At 55.2% G+C, this 20909-nt stretch overlaps 3 protein-coding genes across 3 annotated transcripts; all 3 read left to right on the forward strand.

Annotated features, from left to right (window-relative positions):
- Positions 1-2099: 2099 nt before the first annotated feature.
- Positions 2100-5347, forward strand: EsH8_II_000605 (transcription factor domain-containing protein; the record flags this gene model as incomplete). Its single annotated transcript, XM_083263903.1, has 2 exons — positions 2100-2200; positions 2341-5347. 2 exons carry the CDS (start codon positions 2100-2102, stop codon positions 5345-5347), a joined length of 3108 nt encoding a protein of 1035 aa, XP_083121225.1.
- Positions 5348-7230: 1883 nt separating this feature from the next.
- EsH8_II_000606 (mitochondrial carrier domain-containing protein) lies at positions 7231-8513 on the forward strand (the record flags this gene model as incomplete). Its single annotated transcript, XM_083263904.1, has 3 exons — positions 7231-7400; positions 7595-8014; positions 8129-8513. 3 exons carry the CDS (start codon positions 7231-7233, stop codon positions 8511-8513), a joined length of 975 nt encoding a protein of 324 aa, XP_083121226.1.
- A 1886-nt stretch (positions 8514-10399) lies between these two features.
- Positions 10400-14308, forward strand: EsH8_II_000607 (uncharacterized protein; the record flags this gene model as incomplete). The annotated part of the gene is made up of 1 exon (XM_083263905.1): positions 10400-14308. One exon carries the CDS (start codon positions 10400-10402, stop codon positions 14306-14308), a length of 3909 nt encoding a protein of 1302 aa, XP_083121227.1.
- Between the last annotated feature and the right edge of the window lie 6601 nt (positions 14309-20909).

The following is a 20909-nucleotide window of genomic DNA, read 5'->3' on the forward strand; positions in this document are numbered from 1 at the left end:
GAGGAAGGCTCTGCCGCTTGTTGAGCGGGAACAAGAAGGGTGAGCTGATGAGACGCCCTAGGTGATTTCACGGGGGGGGGGGGGGGGGGGCTTAGGACTTAGGGGAAAGGAGAAGGCCCAGATGATTGGTATGTTGATGGGAAGCGACGGGCTGTCTGTGGTGTGTCGAGGGAGGGAGGGGGCGTGTGCGTGTGTCTATATGTAGGTATATGTAAGTGTGCAACCCCTTCCTAATATCCCCCGATATTGAGTGGACGGCCGCAAGGAGATGAGTACATGTACCGTATTTTGCATGCATTTGGACGGAGGAGAAACACACCCCTCCTCCCTGCTCGGGTTCGAAGCTTGCGAGCTCGGGCAGCAACATCAACAGCAGCAGAAGTAGCAGGGGCGATGCGTCAAAGTGAAATTGGACGTGTGTCTGCAATCTATTGGTGTCCGCATATCAGACAGTTTTGATGTGGTGCGGTGCACCCAGCTCCGGTGGGATGAACGTGACTGCCAAAGGGTTTGTTTGAAACTTTGAACAGGGTTTGGAGAAACGACCAAGACCTATACAAGAAGGGGAGTTTTGGGGATAGGCAAGATGAAGCTGTCTTCGTCATCAAAGCATTGCTCTCGGTGTAAACGGTGAGACTCGGTGGGAGACTGGGCCCCAACAGCGAGCCGATGCTTGAGAGGCGGAGGATTTCGATGGCTTGTGATTGTTGCGTTCTGGCTACCGAAGTACATAAATGTGCCGATTCCAGTTCCTTAGTTGTCCGGTGGTGCGATTCCGGCGTGGTTGATTGGTTCATTTTTGCCATATTCACGTCACTCAGGAGAAAGCATGGGGAAAAGAGAGCGGGAAAAAGAAAGAATCCCGCCAACCGACAACGAGCCTACTTATACCTATCTTTGGGCTTATGCACTGTTACCGTCACCAAACCCGGACTCGCTCTGAACATCCAAACGAACCCAAAGCCATCTTCACACCGGGGAGTTGCTCCTATCTCGGTGACCGCTAATTTCTGCAGGGCTTGGACGCAAGAGGCTGTGCTCTCTTGGAGATTGAAAATCCCCCTTCACTTACACCCGTTTGTCGCAGCCTCCTCAAGCATCATCACCCATGACGCCCCCGGGGGTGACGGGGAAGTGGAGACGATCTTGCCGCGAAGCAGCCTGGGCGGATCCAGTTTTCCGCGGCTTCGCTTCCAGCATCAGAATGGACGGCTTTGCCATGTCTCTCTCTCTCTCTCTCTCTCTCTTCCCCGTCCTCCCCCGTCACTACAAAAAATATTCCCCAATTCAGTGCATGCACCGCGTAACCACGACGAACCGGACGACCGTTGCCCCCCCTCCGCCACCCCTTTCCCCGATGGCAATCTAAGACAAGACGACACAGGTCAAGACGACTCGGGACGCCATTCTCATTCTGCAGCTTTCCCGACCGCCTCTTTCCCCCCCTTCTTCCCCCCCTCGGCTGCTGTCTCTCCTCGTTGCTTGTCTCCCGCTTCGCCTTGCCCTGTTCGGCTGCTGATCTCCCCGGCTTTTTCTCCCTCTCCTTCTCTCTCTTTCATTCTCTTTCCCTCTCTCTTTCTCTCTGTCTTCCTCCTTTGTCGCTCGACCGTTGCTTTTGCACACCTTTTCTGCTTCCACTTGGGATGAGACAGCCATGTTACTACGTCAGACAGCCATAGCCCCGAATCTCCATTTTCTGTGAGGTTTCCAGCCGCCATGTCGCGTGCCTTTTCCGCCAAACTCACAATTGACTTCCGTCGCCTGTCCCCTCGGCCGCCCCCGAGTCTGAGTCTGAGCCCTACCGCTGGAGCTACAGCTGCCCGTCCCCACTGAACCCTTTTTTTTTATACTTCCTGCACCAAGCTTTGCCCGAGCACCTCGCTCCATAGGACAGTCCCTGGAGCTACACCCGTGACCCCGCTACCCGCACTGCCAATTTCAGCACCAGTGTGCCGGGGAAGACCTGCCATCTCCACCAGGCCTGACCCGACTTGGAGACCGAGTGTGGCCTGTCCCCCTTCCAGTGTCGAACCTCCGCCGCCCACTACAGCGCAGCAACATGCTGCGTCGCTGATGAGGGTTCCTTCACCTTGCGCGCCATGACCTCCACCATCAACGGAGCTCCCCCCGCGCCCAAGCAGATACGCTTCGTCCACAACCAAGGTCAGCCGCCATCCAAGAGACGCAGGATCAACGCCGCGTGAGTTGTGTCGTCCCTTTCTTCCCCTGCTCCCTGTTGCGCCGGCCCCGTCCGCTGCGCCGTTGAGTCGACCGACGCCTCGGGGAAAACCACTTCCAACTCCTTGCATGCAGAGGCTAACCTGACTCGGCCATCGTTAGATGCTTGACCTGCCGCAAGCGCAAGACGAGATGCGCCGGCGAGCGCCCCATCTGTTCGACCTGCTCCAAGAACGGCCATACCTGCTTGGGGTATAATGAAGTGATTGAGAAAAAATCTACAGGTGGCGCTATCGCCACCAGAGACCCCCACAATGACGATGACGACGACGATGAGGAAGACGACGACGATGTGGACGACGAGGACGAACATGTCCACGCTCGCGACGAGGAACATCGCCACAATGAGAGGCGATACAGCAAGGCTGCAGATAAAAGCCGCCGACTCTCCACGCCCAGAGCAGGAGTTGACCCTGCATCCAAGGCAAGCTTCCATGCCGCTGCTGGGCACTCGCCGACCTTTCTACGACGCTCGTCGGACCGCAGCTCTCGCGACCACGATCAATATGCGCAGCATCGGCCCGGCTCTCAACGTCGCACGACGTCCTTCTCCGACGATGCCCACAGCACGCAGAGCCGCTCTCCCGTGTTGCACCACACCGAACGTCACAGGGTGCCGTATTTCCGCTATTTCGGACCTACAGCCATCGTGCCCGGCTACAAGCAGATGGTCGTCTCCGTCCGGGACCGGAGGCGGAGCACGGGAGGCTCTGTATGCGCCACCTCACCGAGCTCCGGTTCCAGCGTGGTTCAATCCATGGGCTTGGCCATGTCCGGCATGCCCCAGCACGACGAAGAGGTTGCTGCCGAAGAAGGCCTGCCCGTCTACGACCCCAACGACCCTGCGCCAGTCCATCCGCTGATTCTGCACCTGGTCAAGACCTTCTTCTTCCACCTGGGCTGCAACTACCCCTTTTTAAAGGAGGACCGGTTTATGCGCATGGTCAAGGACAAGCAGGTCGAGCCCATTCTTGTCGACGCCGTGTGCGCGCTGGCTGCTCGTTTCTCCGACTCGCCGCAGCTTGCGCACAACAAGGACGATGAAGCATCGCATGCAGAGCAAGGCCAGCACTACGCCCAGAGAGCGAAGGCTGCGACCGTTGACACCTTCCCCTGCCCGACAGTCGGCGCCGTTCAGGCACTGCTGATGATGGCGTACGAAGGCTTTGGCGCGGATCAAGACAGTGCTCTCTGGATGTACCTCGGGCTGGCCATCCGCATGGCCGTTGACCTCGGCTTGCAGAAGATGGTTGGTGTAAAATACCGGGGTGAAACAAACCCTTGGTACACCCGCCACTGGGACCAAACGGGCAGTGATGCAGGTGCAGACGAAGAGATGCAAGAAGAAGAAAATGGCCTCAGCCCCAAGGAGCAGCTCGAGGTCGAGCAGGAGCGCACCGACACTTTCTGGGCCGTATTCATCCTCGATCGGGTGATTTCTTCTGGGACTGGCCGGCCGGTGACATTTCGTGACGATGACTTTGAACTGGCTCTGCCCGAGCCAACCCTCGACCCGGCCTCGGGCTGGCCCGCCCCTTTTCCAATCTTCATCCAGATCATCCATATGTACGGCCGCGTGTCTGACGTATTGAACAACATCCGCAACGCCAAGGACTTGACGCAGGAGAAGTGGGCAAAGTTGGCGCGGATGGAGCACGAGTTGACGAAGCTCTACCAAAAGCAGGATCACCGGCTATCGTTCAGCGTTGCCAACTTCAAGACGTATCTCAAGGCGGGGCAGGGGACAAACTTCATCCTCCTGCACTTTTGGTTCCACGCGCTCATCATCATACTGCACCAACCCACCCTCTTGACCCCGTTTGGCTCGTTGAGCCGCACTCACCAGCTGCTACCAAACAGCCGTGAGTTGTCCATGTCAAGCGCCAAGACCATCGCCGACATCCTGGCCTTCGCCGAGCTGATAGACCCCAAAAGCTTCATCGGAAACCCGTTCACTTCCCAGCCCATGTACATTGCGGCCTGTGCCTTCCTCATGGAGTCCATTGCTAATGCGTCCAATCCCGCCTCGCGAGAGACGTCTCCCCCGGCGGACCTCAAGCCGGACGGCCAGAGGCAGAAGCCGTCGTCGAACGAGCACAAACCATACACCAAACACTCCCTTCTCGCTTCAGCCGCCAACCAAAACTACTCTCGTTGCTACAAGTCTCTGCAGCAACTGCACAAGTACTGGGGCGGCGTCAAGTACATACTCACAGCCCTGGACCAAAAGTCCAAGGGCATCTGGGACTGCGAGACGTACACCAACGAAGAATTTGAAAGCACCAAGCCGCCACGCCGGGGCTCCATCGAGGGCCGATTCCCCCACCCGACGTCCCCCAACATGCCGCCAATAGCGTGGTCTTTGACGGGCACAACGAACTCTCCCAACTCCAGCCTCACGCTCATGTACCAGAACATGCCCGTTGGTGTGTCCGGCCACCATGGCGTTGTGCAGCAGCCGCAGCAGCCCGCCGTTCCCACCTCCGCACCCACGCCTCCCGGCAACATGATTTATGACCCTATTCGGCAGAGCTTGCCCGAGACGGCGCCCCACTCCATCTTCGCTCCGGCGTACCCTCAAGCGGTAACGTCTGCAATGCGGCACTCTTCGCGGCCCAGCCGATCCCACCGTCTGTCCACATCGTCGATGGAGAGCCCACACGGGCAGACCCGAGGTCATTTGCGTTTCGAGGGCATCAATGAAGAGGAAGGATCCTCACCAGCAACCAATGCCGGCTCAAACGTTCCAATACTTGCGACGTCTTCTGCACATCAACAGCCGGCGTCGTTCACGCCAACGTCGCACAACTCATCGAACTACGAGCATCCGATGATGCCCTCGGCCTCTCCGGCCGGTAATATGTCTGATGCGGTGTCACAACAACACCACAACGGCCAACACATTGCATTTGACCCAACATACGCAAACGCGACGTACTCATATCTCGGACAGGGCATGGGGCCCATCACGGACGTCATCACCTTTGAGAACCCGATAGACATCGGGGCCCTAGGTCTGCCGAACGAGATGATGCCGCCGTGGTTGGAGTATCTGCCCGGCGACGTTCTGAGCCTATTTGAGAACAACGGCATGGACGCGGGCTCTTAGCCGTGGGGTTATTTGGTTCCAGCCCGCGATGGCAGAGTGATGATTTATCCCGCCATTTGTTCCGCGCCATCCATGTTCGCCCTTTGCAGGGCTGCAGTATATGGCCTGTTTTACTTTTCACTACATGCCTTCAGCGACAGCGACCGTGGATCACAGTACAGCCTGAATCTTTGTATGCGGCATACCAAGTGTGTTGGCGCCGAGGCAAATACGTGCACGGCGGGAGGTGTTGCGTGTTTCCTCTGGGCCGCGGCTTTGATGATAATGACATGAGGGGTCGGTGGCATATTGAACGGCCGACTTGATCGTAACTATATGGGGCTTCTGTTTCGGATATTGTATGTTATCTATATTGTGTCAATACAACTGGTGGGTTACACGGGGTAGTCTACGTGCAGCGTATCCAGAGTGCAAACGTGGACGATGACGATTGACGGTTCCGTGGGGTCGGGACCGTCATCTTAGGGAACCTGGACAAAACCGCTCTTCTGGCGCCTATCACTAGCAAGGCAAACATTGTCGACTGTTGTAATTGTGATGGCCAGGGTTATGTGAAGCAAAAATCGGTTGTGCCATACTGGAGACAACTAACCCGTCCCACAATAATTTCGTTGCATGAGACTATCTTGGACTGCATTAGACTGCCTTGGTGCAGTTAAGACGACGACGGATGGTTTCTAGAGCTGACACCCTTCAATTGCCTTGGTCTCATTGGGTAAACAGCTGTCTCAATAACAGGCGTGTCACTGGAGTACCGTCTTGGTAGAATCACGAAGACGGAAACGGGTAATTTTGAGGGCTGAGAACAGCGGCAAGGAAAGTCGCTGGGAATGCAGCCACAAAGTTTACAGCAGTCTTCTTTGAGCCACAGGTGGCTTGTTGTGTATGGCGCCTGTCATTTTACTTGATTGTCGCTATGCATGTCACCCAACCTCTTTGATCGAGGCTTCAGATCGAGTGGTATCGGCGACTCGGAGCCGGATAAACCTGGGCGGCCGGGACAAAGGCCCCCGAGGAGCTAGCTGCCTTACGTGATGTGATGGCGGGCGGGCGGAAGGCGAATTTGAGTCATGATGGAGGGTGAGCTTGAAGCAGTTGCCGGCATGGCTCGAAGCGGAAGACGGCGAGGGTGTTTCAAGGACGTAAGATGTACGAGCGAAACTCTTAGGACTGCAGATGGATGTCTCTTTTTTTTGAAAGACGAATCCATTGATAATAACCAAGGCCTCGGTCTTGAAGGATTAGGTAATTGTCCAGAGATGCAGACGGGAGACCACAGCAAGGCTATCACCAAACGACGGCATCCCATGCTGCTGTGACGACACTGACGGGCCAGCACATGGGCGGATGGAGCACGCTAAGTGGGTGGGTGGGCCCCCTTTTTGACGCGCAGAACAGAAAAAACTTGGACTTTGACTGGGCGTTCGCGGAACGACCGCCCGGCTAAACCTTGGCCGACCAGCGAAAACACCCAAGCAGAGATTTTCCGAGTGGCCGAGGCGGCCACAGCTATCCCCCCTGCGACAACGCCTGCGGGAGACAAATGGGGGTCGTGCACACTGCGCAATCGCGGGTACCCGAGTAATCCCGAGCCAATCTTTTCGGCCGCAAAGGACAAGTTCCCAGTTGCGCTTGGCCCCGTCCAGTCCCCCCCCCCCCCCAGCAGCCGCCGCGGCGCCGCTAAAAAAAAAGGCCTCACAATTTTTCCCCGGCCACCCAAACTCGGCTCTTCCTCCAACAACAAAAAATTAAAGAGTTTCTTTCTCTCGCATCCTCCCCCATCCTCTCCTAGAGTTCACGATCCCGTTGCGCGGCCCTTCGTGACAGACTCCCCACTCAGTCTTTTGTCTTTTTTCTTCGGTTCATCTCCCACCACATTCACAATGGCCTCCACCGTACCCTCCACCGGCTCGACCAAGGTCGATGCCGTCGTCCAGAAGGCTGCTGCCAACGCCCCCGGCCAGCTCACCGGCCTCGCCCTCTACTCCAGATTCGCCCTTGCCGGTGCCGTCTGCTGCTCCGTCACCCACGGTGCCCTCACCCCCGTCGATGTGTAGGTCTTCTTTTTTCCCTGATTCTATCGCGTCGATTTCTCCCTGCCGGTCGATGCTCGTGAAACACGAGCAAGACGCGAACGGGGGGAGAAAAAGGTCGCAATTGCCCAAGGGGGAGCTCCGGCCGACCACGGCAATCCGCACAACCCACCAAGAAATCGTATCAATGGCAGACGGGCTGACATCGAAACAGCGTCAAGACCAAGATCCAGCTTGACCCCGTCACCTACAACCGCGGCCTCGTCGGCGGTTTCCGCCAGGTCATCCAGCAGGAGGGTGCCGGCGCTCTGCTCACCGGTTTCGGCCCTACCGCCGCCGGTTACTTCCTCCAGGGCTCCCTGAAGTTCGGAGGATACGAGTTCTTCAAGCAGCAGTCCATTAACCTGATCGGCTACGAGAACGCCGTCAACAACCGCACTGCTGTCTACCTCGCCTCCTCCGCCGCCGCCGAGTTCTTCGCCGACATTGCCCTCTGCCCCCTTGAGGCCACCCGTATCCGTCTCGTCTCTGAGCCCACCTACGCCTCCGGCCTCATCTCCGGCTTCGGCAAGATGCTCAAGAACGAGGGTGTCGGTGCCTTCTACGCTGGATTCGGACCCATTCTCTTCAAGCAGTAAGTGTTTCCCTCTATCTCTCGCGCGCGGCGCCTATCGTCCCCCATGTAATGGCTGGGGACGGGCTCCGCATGTCCGGTGGGAACCCCCGTGGCTGACATCCGTCCCTCTAGGATCCCCTACACCATGTCCAAGTTCGTCGTCTTCGAGAAGGTCTCCGAGGCCATCTTCCGCAAGTACCCCAAGAACACCCTCTCCGACGGTGCCCAGACCGCCGTCAACCTCGGCTCCGGTCTCATTGCCGGTTTCGCCGCCGCCATCGTCTCCCAGCCCGCCGACACCATGCTCTCCAAGATCAACAAGACCAAGGGCGCCCCCGGTGAGGGCACCACCTCCCGCCTCGTCAAGATCGCCAAGGAGCTCGGCATCCGCGGCTCTTACACCGGTATCGGTGCCCGTCTCTTCATGGTCGGTACCCTCACTGCCGGTCAGTTCGCCATCTACGGTGACCTCAAGAAGGCCCTCGGTGCCACCGGCGGTGTTGAGATCTCCAAATAAACGATTTAACGAGCCGTGGAGACGCGGAATGGGGGGTGTTGGCGAAGACGAATGGTGCTGGTTCTTGGATGAGGACAAAATGTCCCCTCGTCCCCTGACCCTGGATTTGGGTCTCGCCCAGGAATGAATTCGGCGGGGACACACAATGATATCCCCTCAGCAGCAGCACACCTTGGCTACGTCTCCGCGATAGACTAGGGCCTGCAAACTATTGTTTCATCTGTCAACAAGACTCTTTTGGGTGGGGAACTCGGGATCTTTTCACCAACTGCCTATCATAGAAGCATAGAGCATGATAGACGAGAAGATGGCTAGCCCGCCGGAGGGTTGTATAATAGTCGCTTTGTAGTTTGCAATCATAGACCGGGAGTTTTAGACCTCTCAAGCCGTCTTCGTGCCTTTGTGACCCGTGGCTTGATGCACATGACTTTTTGTTTTGGATGACATTTTCACATGATGACGATGAAGAATGGAGAGCAATGAGAGCGCTCTCGAGGGCTCAGATAGTCCGCCATGCCTGCCTACTATAAACCAATTGAGTTCCCACTATTCACATATCTGAAGCTAGTTCGTCTCAACCGCGAGACTATAGCCTCCAATTCTCCCAACCGAATTGACTTTTGTCCGTCAAAGCGGCCCCGTCACTGACTGCTCATGCAGCCACGCCGGGAAAGGTGGGTGGATAGCGTTCAGCTAAACAAACTGACAAACGGAGCAACGCCCCGATCGGACGACCTCAGGGCAGGGAGGGGAAGGGGGACGGATGGATATCAGGATGGGCGGTCACCGACATTTTGATCCGGTCGCTCCCCACTGGGAGCAGTAAGAGGAAGCGTCCGAGCCCCCCGTTGAAGCTGGCGGAAGCCCGGGAAATGACGTCAAAAAAAGACGGCGCCTACGCTCGACAACGCCGTTTCCTGCACGGTCTATGAAGCGCGAAGCACACTCGAATGCCTTCCGGGCACCTTGAAATATGAAAAAGGTCGAGCGAACATGAGATCATGGACGAATGGTGCAACCCATTTCCTGACTCTTTCTCCAACCTGTCAAAAGTTTCTCTTTTTTCCCCCCCTTCGACCCGGGAAACGAACCAAGTAAAAGTGGATGTCTCTCGTGTGTTGCGTTATCCCTCCCCTTCCGGCGCTCCAATTGGACGGGGCCAAAAAATCGCATGGTTGGTTGTGCGGGTACGACGATCAACGACCCCCGGTCCGGCGTCCGCCCCCGTGTTTTGACCCGGCAACGCGAGTAAACAAACCAGCTCAGTTCCAGCCACTCCCGCAGCTGCCAATGCATTGGGGGGGAAATGCAGCATAGCAACACTCTCTTGCCAGTCGTCACCTCGCCTCACCTCGTCTCTCACCGCAGCCGCTGCCGCAATCGCTGCCGCTGCCACTGCCAAAAAAAAAAAAAAGGGACACGCCCCCCCCCCCACTGCACGCCTAAACGAATACCGACCAACCACCGCGAGACAACGAAGCACATATTAGCCCAACCGGGGAGCTTGCCCAAGGTCAACATTGAGACACAACTTGCAGCCCGATTGTTCTAGATCTCGTCCGAGGCACTCCTTGTCTCTTTTTCGTGTGTGCGTGTGTTGCTGTCCGCCTCATTCTATTGTTTGCAACAAGACATATACGCACACTCAGGGAAGCACCCAACTGGTCAACCCCACCCCCAACACCTCACGGTTGCTCCCTCGACCCGTCCCGAGCCGGGATAAACACGTTCGAATTGTAGGGTCCTGTTTTCGAGCTGTCTTTCTGCCCAAAGAGAGAAAAAAAAAAGAACAGCTCTCTTCCCTTTCCCCCCTTCTTCCCTTCGCCAACTAACACCTGGGGAAAGCCCGCCTTTTCCCCCCACGCCCGCCATCTACACATCGTCAGATGCCACGACCCGGGCCAAAACCTGACGACCTGGAATTTGACATCCATGTTGACCCGTCCTGCCTGAGCGAACCCGACCCCGAGCCCGAACTCATGGACGACGACGTCCCTCCCAAAGTTGCGGAGGTTGAGGTGGAAGATACCAAGGACGGTGCGAAGGGCACCGCCGAGGCGGTCAAGGAAGAGGATGTGATCCAGACCGAGACCGGGGAGAAGAAGGACGAAGAGGACACCACTACTCCCGAGCCCGTCCCCGAGGCCTCCCAGGACGTTGCGCCTGAGGACCAGCCCGAGACGAAGCTCGACGAGGCGGAGCCCGCCTCCGGAGACTCACATACCGCCGCCGAGGTGAAGACGGAGGAGGCCGCAGCCACACAAGATGAGCCTGACAGCCAACCCGCCGACACCCCGGGAGCAAACGATGACGACGATAATGACAACGACAAGACGACAGCGGAAGCTGTCGAAGGGGGGCCCGAGCAAACAGACGACGCCAAATCGGAGCAGGGCCTCTCGGAAGAGGCTCCCGCGCTAGCGGCCGAGGAGGAGGCCAAGCCAGAGGAGCCCGAGCCCGAGCCCCAGTCCGAGCCCGAGCAGGAGGCTCAACAACAAGAAGAAGAAGAGGCTCCCCAAGCGGAGCCCGAGACGCAGCCTGAGCCTCAACCTCAAGAAGAGGTTGACGACGAGCCGTCTCAACAAGAACCTGAGCCTCAACCCCAAGAGGTCGAGGAAGAGATGCCCCAAGAAGAACTTGAGCCTCAAGAAGAGGTCGAGGAAGACATTCCACAAGAAGAACCTAAACCTCAGCCCGAGGAAGAGGTCGAGGAGGAAGAGGCACACGCACCAGAGGCTGATATTACAACAAGCGACCTGGCGAAGCAGGTGGAAGAGGCCCTGGCCATGGCACACGCAGAATCTGAAGAGACACCAGCCCCGGCACCCGTTGTCGACGCGGCACAGGAAGATCTTCACGAGGATGCCGACGTGCGAGGAGCCAGCCGTTCCTCTTCCTCCCTCCGCCGCGCCTCTGGCCGCACCGAGGCTCTCATCCAAGCAGCCGCAAAGGAGGTCCTCGAGCGGCTTGAGGCCCAAACCATGGAGACTATCAGGAACAGATCACACTCCCGCCAGGACTCCACTGGATCCACGAGAGACGGTACGGAGCTTCACTACGGCAACCGGTCAGACTACGGCACCCGGTCGGGGAGCACCCGCCGCGAGTCGTACGCCACCCGGTCCCGGGCCAGCCGCCGCGAGAGCGACGTGCTTCCTACCCCCATGCACACCGAGGACGGAGGCGACAGCTCATCGCAGCACGGCGCCGATTCCGATGTGTTCAGCGACCGCAGCCCGCGCAGCTCGCTGGGCTCGTTCGACGGCCACGTCGACCACCACCACCACCACGATGCCAGCAACCGCTCCTCAAAGAGGTCCTCGCGCATGTCCGACATCTCCATGTCCGACATGTCGCACTACGACAAAGAAGACTTCGTTCCCACCATCCGCGGTACCAACCGGATGCCCTTCCGCACACCCTCTGATGTTCGTGCAATGCAATACTCCTCTCCGGCCCCCTCCGTCATCGGATCTCACTCTCCCCGGTCTAACAAGCGCGCTCAGATGCCAACCATTTCCCGCCTCGGCAGCCCGACTGTGTCCACCCAGTACTCACCCAAGGGCCGCACCACTCCCACCCGCTTCAAGGCTAAGAAAGAACCCCCTCCCCTCGTCCTGCTGCACGTAACACTCCTCCCCCTCCGCTGGCAGTGGGCCGAGACCCTCGAGGCCGCGTCTTTTGACATCCTCTCCCCAGAGGCCAAGACCCTCCGCGAGGCCTGGCACCACCTCCACGACCGCGTTGCTGAGACCGTCTGCGAGCGCGGCATCCTGCTCTCCCACCCCCAAGAAGACTATGAAATCCTGGAAGAGCGTCTGCTGGAGGCCCTCGACCTCCCCCTGCGCCGGAGGGCGCGTGTCCTCGAGTGCGGCCACTACATTGGTCCCTCCAACGAGATGAACCTCGGCGAGGACTCCGACAGCGACGAGGACGAGTATGACGAGGACCCCAGGAGGCGCAGCGCGCTCGTCAAGACGCACTGGTGCCAGACCTGCCGCCACGACATCCGGTACGAGTCCCTCGGCCCGGGCAAGATCTTCCGCATCAAGGTGTACGCCAGCAACGGCCTCATGAGGACCGGCGCCTGGGCGGCCTGCTGGAAGGAGATGGAGCGCGTCGACGTCGAGATCGAGCCCATCGTCGGGTCGAACGTGCTGGACGAGCTGGAGCACCTCGCCATCGCCCAGTCGCAGCAGCTGGAGCTGGTCAAGCACGACCCCGCGATCCTCGAGTCCACCGAGGGCAGGGACCTGCCCGAGGACCTCCACCGCGGCAGGTCCGGTTTCGACCGTGACATGCCCTCCTCCATGGACCGCGGCATCCCCGCCCTCGTCGAGCCGCCGCAGGAGGAGGAGGATATATCCCACCTGGAGGAGACCAACTTCCTCGAGCCCAAGTACATCGAGCACGAGGCCCACGCCCCGCTCTCGTCCCCGCCCCCCGCCGCCGAGGAGATCCGCTCGCCGTCCCCCGAGCCCATGCCCCGCTACGACCAGAGCGAGGAGCGCCGCCTCCGCGACGAGGCGCGCATGCGGGAGATTTACGGGCTCGAGCCCGAGCCCGAGCAACACGAGCCCGTGCCGGAGCCGCAGCCGGAACCGCGCCACGAGTCGTACTCTGCCCAATCCCCGCCCCCGCCGCAGCAGCACTCCGAGCCTCCACCACAACCTCAGCAGCAGCAGCAGCAACAGCAGCAGCAGCACTACCACCAAGACCAGCAACAGCAGCACCATGCGCCGCCCCCGGCCAGGCAGCAGGCCTTCCAGAACGCCGGGCTGGGCGAGCTGCTCCTCGAGGCCGCGCGCGTCTTCATGCAGGACAAGAAGAACCTGGCCATCGTCGTCATGAGCCTTCTTGTGCTCTTCATGGCCGTGAAGCCCGCGCCGCGCGCCGTCCGGGAGTGGGACGGCAAGTTCGTCGAGCACGTCGTCCCGGACGTGCACGAGGCGCCCGCGTCGTCGCCGCCGCTGATGGAGACCGTCCAATCCGTCGTTGAGTCGGTCACGGCTTCCGAGGTCGCGCTGTCTGAGGCCGCGCCGTCTGAGGTCGCGCCATCGGAGGCCACGGTGCAGATTGTCGTCCAGCCCACCCCGGAGGTGGAGGTGGAGGCGGAGGCGGAGGTTCCCGAGCCAAGCCAGGAGATTCCGGTGTCTCAGCCCACGGCTGAGCCCGTTCAGAGCTCCTCGAGCGAGGCTTTGGAGCCGTCGTCTTCATCCTCTTCCGTGGAAGAGCAGCCTTCGCCCTCGTCATCGCCCTCGCCCTCAGCTTCGTCTTCCGCCTCTTCCCAGGAGGTCGAGGCAGCGGCCCCGACCGCTGTCCACCAGACCATCACCACCAGGGAAGTGGTGCGGATCATCGAGACCGTGACGGAGACGGTCAAGGCCATCGTCACCGAGACGGAGGTCGTCAAGATCCAGGCCACGCCCAGCGTCGCGCCCGAGGTCTTGGTCGAAGACCAGGATGTTGTCGTGGACGATGCTGTTGTCGAGGACGAGGCTGTTGTTGAGGATGCTGCCCAAGTCGAAGAGGAGGTCTCCGAAACTGAGGACGCACCAACTCTTGAGACTACTCTCCCTGGCGCGGAGGCTGTTGAGGAGGACGATGAGGCTATTGAGGAGGCTGAAGCCGCTGTTGAGACGGCCTTGCCGACTGAGCCGGACGCCGAGTACGCCGTCCTTGAGAAGCCGCCGGCCGTTTCGACGGCCGCGCCGGTAGAGGATGAGCTCGCGGAAGATGAGGATGTTGACGAGGAGCAGGCCGAGCCTGAGACGGACGATCATGACGAGCTCTGAGATGTTTTTGTTGTTGACGTTTGTTTGAAACATGTGAGAAAAGAAGTAACACGACCTGAACGACAGAAAGAGGACAAAGACCAACGCAACGAAGAAAACACAAAAAAACACCAAAACAGCGGCCCGTTTTTAAAGAGAATATGAGACGTATTTGGCAATTGTTACGATACCAAGAACGTCTTGACTGACGCACACGAGAACATTGAAAAACGAGTCATCGATGACCAAACCCCCCCTCCCCTCCCCTCCCAAGCCAGCTCGCTAGTAAAGCAAGCATGAAAAGAATAATCACTGTTTTTGTTGATGTTTTTTTTTTTTTTTCAGCGGCCTATCTTTTTGGTTCTTTTTCTGCGACTGGGGAAGAAAAAGGACATACAGCATGTGGAGGTACTGCACAGATTGCATTTTTTGTTTGGATCTATGTTTTTTTGGAAGCACTGTAGATAGATAGCACGCGTACATCGGCTTGAAAGGGCTTGACTTATGAGAAATGGAACTTGTTCATGTGCATAATGAGCGTTTTGATGTTGATAACTGTTGTTCCCGGTGACATATAAGAGAAACTACCAAGAAAGTAAACAACCATCCAAGCAACCATCTAAGCATTTACAAACTGCAACCATAAGACCTTCTTGGATCATTTTACCATTACCCCCCTCCCATCACTGAATACCCTGGCCAAACTTCCACGGCTTACCTCACGAGACCTTGCAAGTCGTCGTCTGTGAAAACAAAGCCCGGAGATGGCAATGAGAAATCAAAACCATCACTTGCCATGTCTTCCAACCCCGAACCATGGAAAGCCGACCCACTCTCGTGATCCCGTAAATGTTTTGCAACCGTGAAATTACCCTCTTTTTCAGCCAGTTCGATTGCTCTAGATAACCCCTTTTCCGGGTCTCCTGTAGCACCAGCGCCGAGCAAGAACCGCACCATATCCAGCCGCCCGTGTTCGGCCGCACCTTCGATTGCTGTCCGGCCCTCTTCGGTTGCTGCAGCAGCGTTTAGGTGGGCTCCTCTGGCCAGCAGCATCTGTGCAATGTCGAAATTGCCGCTGATTGCTGCCGCTTGCAGCGCCGTGATGCCTCCTTCCCTCGCCGGTGGCGCGTTAACCTCGGCGCCGGCGGACAGCAATAACTCTACAACCCGAGGCTCAGGGATTTTCCTACTTGTCGCTGCTTGTAGAGCAGTACGGCCAAATTCATCGCCCGGAGGCGCGTTGACGTCTGCGCCATAATCGAGGAGAAGGCGAACAGCTTCTAATTCCCCTTCCTCTGCGGCAACCTGCAACGGCGTCTTCAGTCCTGATTTGGATTCTTCCCTGTCTTCAACTCTTGCTCCAGCTTTCAATGCCACCTCAAGGCATTCATGGGAGGGGCGCCGTGCCAGTCTGTGCAGAACGGTCCCACTACTACCATTTTGCCGATTGATAGGGGCACCGAGGGCAAGTAAGCGCCTGAATGTGACCACAAAAGCTTCCTCTCTAGAACGTTCTTCTGAAGATAAATATATTTCGTATCTTTTCCATCCATAATTTCTTTCAGCCTCAGCTTCGAGAATAGTAACTCCACCTATCTTCGCAGGAGGGGCTTTGACGTCTGCACCAGCGTCGAGAAGGTACTCTATGATGGTAGCATCGCCCACCTCAACTGCACGTTGTAGAGCAGTACGCCCACAAAAATCATGTGCAGGGAAGTCCTTGTCCGCACCACGGTCTAGCAGGAGTTGAACTAGAATGAGATTACCATGTTCTGATGCAATTTGTAAACTGTTCAAGTTAACGTTTTTTCCTGGAGCCCCGTAAGCATCGATTGGAGCTCCAAGATCCAATAGATTGCCACAGCTAATCAAGTCGTTTACGGCCGCAGCTGAACACAGGGCGGAGGGCCCAATAGCTAGGCTGTATCCAGACATCATCATACTTAAGGTAAAAGGTACCCAGTTGCTCCGGTCGCTCCAGGTGCTCCATAACAGCTCTTGGCAATATTGGAAGCAAGTATCTTGGTCGATAAGTGCTCCTGCCCTCAGTAAAAGGTAGGCAATTTCACTGCATTCGGAGAACAACGCCGAATGGATTGGTCGTACCTTTTTGTCGTGGTCATCAATCCCTCCAAAAATATGGCATCCGATATGATAGCAGGGAACATCAGGATCAACTCCACGTCTCAAGAGTGTTCTGGCGGCTATAACGTTTTCCAGCACAACAGCTTGAGACAACACGTACTCTAGGGCTGTCTCTTGGATTATGTTATACTGGATAAGAACTTGAGAGAGTGCTTCGTTTCCTGCTTCTGCTGCATCAATCACATGATGAACCAGCAATCTATCTCGACCTATTTCTTGTCGAAGAAGAGGGAATTGCCCCTTGTTTCGATCGTCGTATACCTTTTTAAGGATATTGGTGCTGTATGCATGATCCCATGATGGAGCCGAGGCGCCATGGGCCAACAAAATCTCCGCGATTTCAGCATTCGAAACTCGAAACCCATCTGAAATGGCTATGTTGAGAGCGCTGCAGGTTTCTCCAAGGGGTTTTTGACCGAACTCCTTGTTGACATCAGATCCAGCTTCAATGAGTAACTCAACCATTTTGACTTTTTCGTTACACACAGCCTGACACAAGGGCGAACCCATATGTTCCTTTCCAGATTTCAACTTTCCGATGAGTATGGCTTCAGCGTTTAGGTCGGCTCCCCGTCTAATCAGTATTTCTGCTGCTTTGAGCAATTGAAGAATAGCAGTGCTATGGAGAAGCAGCCCAGCAACTCCTTTGGAAATATACACGTCGTCGTGGCTGTAGAGATCGACAATCGTCTTTAACCAGGTGATGTGTTCGTCGCTGTGGGCCAGGGTCGGGTAACGTAGAAGCCCCCGTGCGGTTGCTTCGGCGAGTGCGTTTGAACATTTTGGGTTTTTGCGCATATAGGCCAAGAGCCGATCTTTCAAGCTCATACGACTCATCCATCCAACGAATGATCGAATTTCATAACCATTAATTTTCTTGTTACAACAGAGATGGAAAAAGACGGAAAAAAGCAAATGAAACAACCGTTCATCGATTTTGATAAGAAATGCCCAGTTATGAATGTCGTCCAGCGTTATCGTATCAGACCGACGTAAAAGCCAATCGGCTATCACAATTACGGACTCGAAAACTTTGAATTGAGGTTGGTTATTGCAAATCTGTGATGAAATTCCATTCGAATCTTGCCGTAAAGATTTCCGCGGAGTGGTTTCACATCGGAAGCGGGCCACATTAGCAGCGATGAGAGCGCTACTTGATTCTAATTCCTTAAGGAAGCTTATAACATCTGTATCTTCAGTTAGCCAAACCTTTTTCATACTTGTAGAGGTATATAACAAACCGGGCAGCATGAAAAATTTAGGCAGGGTAAATTCCGAAAGCCAACTCGTTCGGCCAATTCGAGGGAATAGAGAAGGGGAGTAGATGTTGAGCCCGCCAGCACTGAAACTAGAAACTGAATGACTTGACTGCGACCTAGGCAATCTATACTTATAGTTGACAGCAGACTCATTCTCTCCTCCAATCAGCAACGAGCTCTTACGCAATGGGGTTTTATGGATCAGATCCTTTTGGCACATATTTCCGGCAAGATGATAAGTATCATCAAACTCTAGCCGAGGAGTGCTCAGGTCCGCATTGTCCAAGTCGAAGTCGGGCCACTCAAAATCTACGAGCTGTTGACTCGATTCGTTCACTACTGCTGTTCTCGAATTTTCCTCTCCTGTTTGTGGACCAAAACGTAAGGGAGGAGCAATTGTCAATAGCCCTGGCGTACGGATCTCTATCCGATATTTGCCCACAGTGTCTATGCCAAAATCTAGAAGGGGTTTATAAATATCCTAATTTATAATTGCTTGATCATTTTTACACATACCTATTGGCAATTCATCACCGGTAACGCCTCGGCCGCGGGCACCGCTATATCGCCGCATTTCCCTTGCAACCCTCTCGGGGCCGAGCTGCCGGTTGTTGAAAAAGATGGTGGAATCTTTCCCCTCTGCCTTTCTCCGTTGTACCTCTCTCTTAATAATCTTCCATTCGTTGGAGCGAAGTTTCTTCAAGCCCGAGTACCTCTTCTTGAACTGCTTGATTCTAGTTTGGCGTTAATGTCTACGAAGAAAGTTGCTGGACAAGCGGTATAACTTACGTGATTTTGACGTTGTGTTCCTGGTGTAAGGATTTGATAGTGTCTTCAGCAGATTTATCTTCGGTCACATACAAGCGAGTGATTTCCTCGTCCCATCGTGGCCAGTCGATAGACATGGTGGGGTCTTCAGTGGCGGAGCGTCGGAGCTGGAGGATGAGTGGAGTAATTTGGCCTGTCAGTCTCTTCTCCGTAGAAAAGAAGTGATATGATGTGGTTATCAGTAAGAGATTGAAACCTGGGAAGGAAGACAAGGCAGTTAAATGTCATCTAACATGCCATGAAGCTTCGCAGGATGGAACTTCTGCTCAACCTGCGTCAAGTTTTCAAAGGGCTGTGGTAGTCCGGGACTTTTGCTACATTCCCAATCGTGAACAATCACTGGACGCCTTCTTTCTGCTCTGTTTCATGTACCGCAGCTGTTTGCTGCCAAGATTGTTTCGTGCATATGCCATGGGCCAGCAAAGCAGCAGCCTAGGAAGTCTCTACAGACTGATTGGTGACGATTTGGCTCTGCATCAGCCACAATATGCAATATGCATGGGCTTTTTGCACACTCACTTTGGCCGCAAGGCAGCCTGCTCGAGACGACCCAAAAGTCCCGGCCGCCTTTAAATGATATGGGCTTACCATTTTGATGAGGAGACACGACCCCGCAGGATTTTTCTCCTGCTGGAATCTCAAAGTTCAGCCTCTTTACTTCGGCTGACATCCTCTGCATATCGTCAAAATCAATCCTGTATAACTATAAAGATCAAACTCGACCCTTAGTGTGAAATTCGTTGTCTCGCCTTAAGCCGATTTCAGTAGAGACGAGTCTCGAGCCTTGGGCCAGGTCTACAATGCAGCACGCTCAGCTTGACTACGTCAAGTGAGTACCCTTAAATCCTTTACTTTGGGATGAAAAAAGTGGTGTTTTAAATGTATTATTCTAAATAATGTACGTAAATAATCCGTAATTAGACAAAGGAACGACGCAAGGTGTCTGGTCATCCGCCCTCGGTGATGAGACCTTACCATCTGCTGAAAATAGTAGCCTCGAGCTTCCCTGTTTACCACATTAACAACTTACTCGAGGCAGAGGAACTCAGAACAACCGCTGAATTCGACCCTTGATGAGAAAGGCGCACGTCAGCTTGACACACCTATCCATGATACGTACAACCTAAAGCGACCCTAAGCCTACAATGACTTATTAGCATCGGAAGGTGATGGTTAGGTGAAAACCTATGTTTCAGGAGGTTCTGGAAACCGCTAATGATAATATTCTACATCCCAGCCTGAAAAATTGGCAAGTCTAAGATGATGTGCATGGAGAATCTGTGACTATCTGGAATTTTGAACCCAGTTTTTCAAACACTCCTCATTCCGAGAACCACTCGATACGGCAATACCCGGTCCATCATCAGAATACAGGTCATAAAAAGCTTCCACGGAAGCGACTAAGATACAATTCGAGCTCTCGCTCAGCTATATACATATGGCTGACAGGGCGCCAATCTGGACGGTCCTTATCGTATTGTATTGGTTGCAGAACCGGCGACAAGCGCTCCTGTTAGAAACCAAACTGTAACACGAGTTCAACGATAAGCACAATTTCTCGCTGAGGCATAATACAGATGCTAACTCAAAAATAACAGCCTAGCACTACTTATACAATCACAGCCAACCGCATCTCAAAGTCAAATATCCTCTATCGGTATCAACAGAGCAAGCAACTTGAAAAGCAAACCGGTGTCATAGAAGCCCGGTTTAGTGATTCTCAGATTCCAATCTTGCTGGCCTTATGCTCGTTTTTTAGTGATGAACTCAGGAAGGTAGGCCATTATTCCGTTTACTGCATCAGTCGTCGAATTCAGGGCTGTGATTTGAAACTACTTTCGCCAACGTTTTGTGTCCTGTACTTTCTGGGGACAGTTGCTTTTCTTTTCTCACAACCTCTGGCAAATCTCTTCTGCTGTGTTCTTTCTAGGTGGTAGCTGGTTTTATTTTCCGATGAGGGGGTGTCCTTTGCTTTGATATCATCAGCTCGAGCAAACCAAGCTGCCTGTGTTGATTGGGGCAGCTTTCAACTTCCTTTGGTTGAGTTATGGTTTCTCTTCTGCGTCCTCCGCGTTTCCCATAAGAGAGCGCTTTTGGTCATAGATGTAGCTCGATCTCGCGGCCATTCCATCCAAGGTATCGAAACTAGGTCGGTTGGGCTGGACAGGTTCATATGTTTTAGATTGAAGTTCGGTAGCCATCACACGGTCATCCTCGGGCATATCTGGGTCACATTCCCTGCTCTTCAGTCGTGACTGGGATGTAATGATAAATAATGAGATTCAAACACCTGACCATCGAGGTAAGCAAACGTGGACTTGTGCAAAAAAATATTGGTCTTTCAGTCCTTGGCATGCAGACCCCAGTTTCCTCGAATCTTATGTCTGTCG

Source organism: Colletotrichum jinshuiense, chromosome 2 (assembly GCF_051148585.1).
Source record: "Colletotrichum jinshuiense chromosome 2, complete sequence".
Classification (NCBI taxonomy): Eukaryota; Fungi; Ascomycota; class Sordariomycetes; order Glomerellales; family Glomerellaceae; genus Colletotrichum; species Colletotrichum jinshuiense.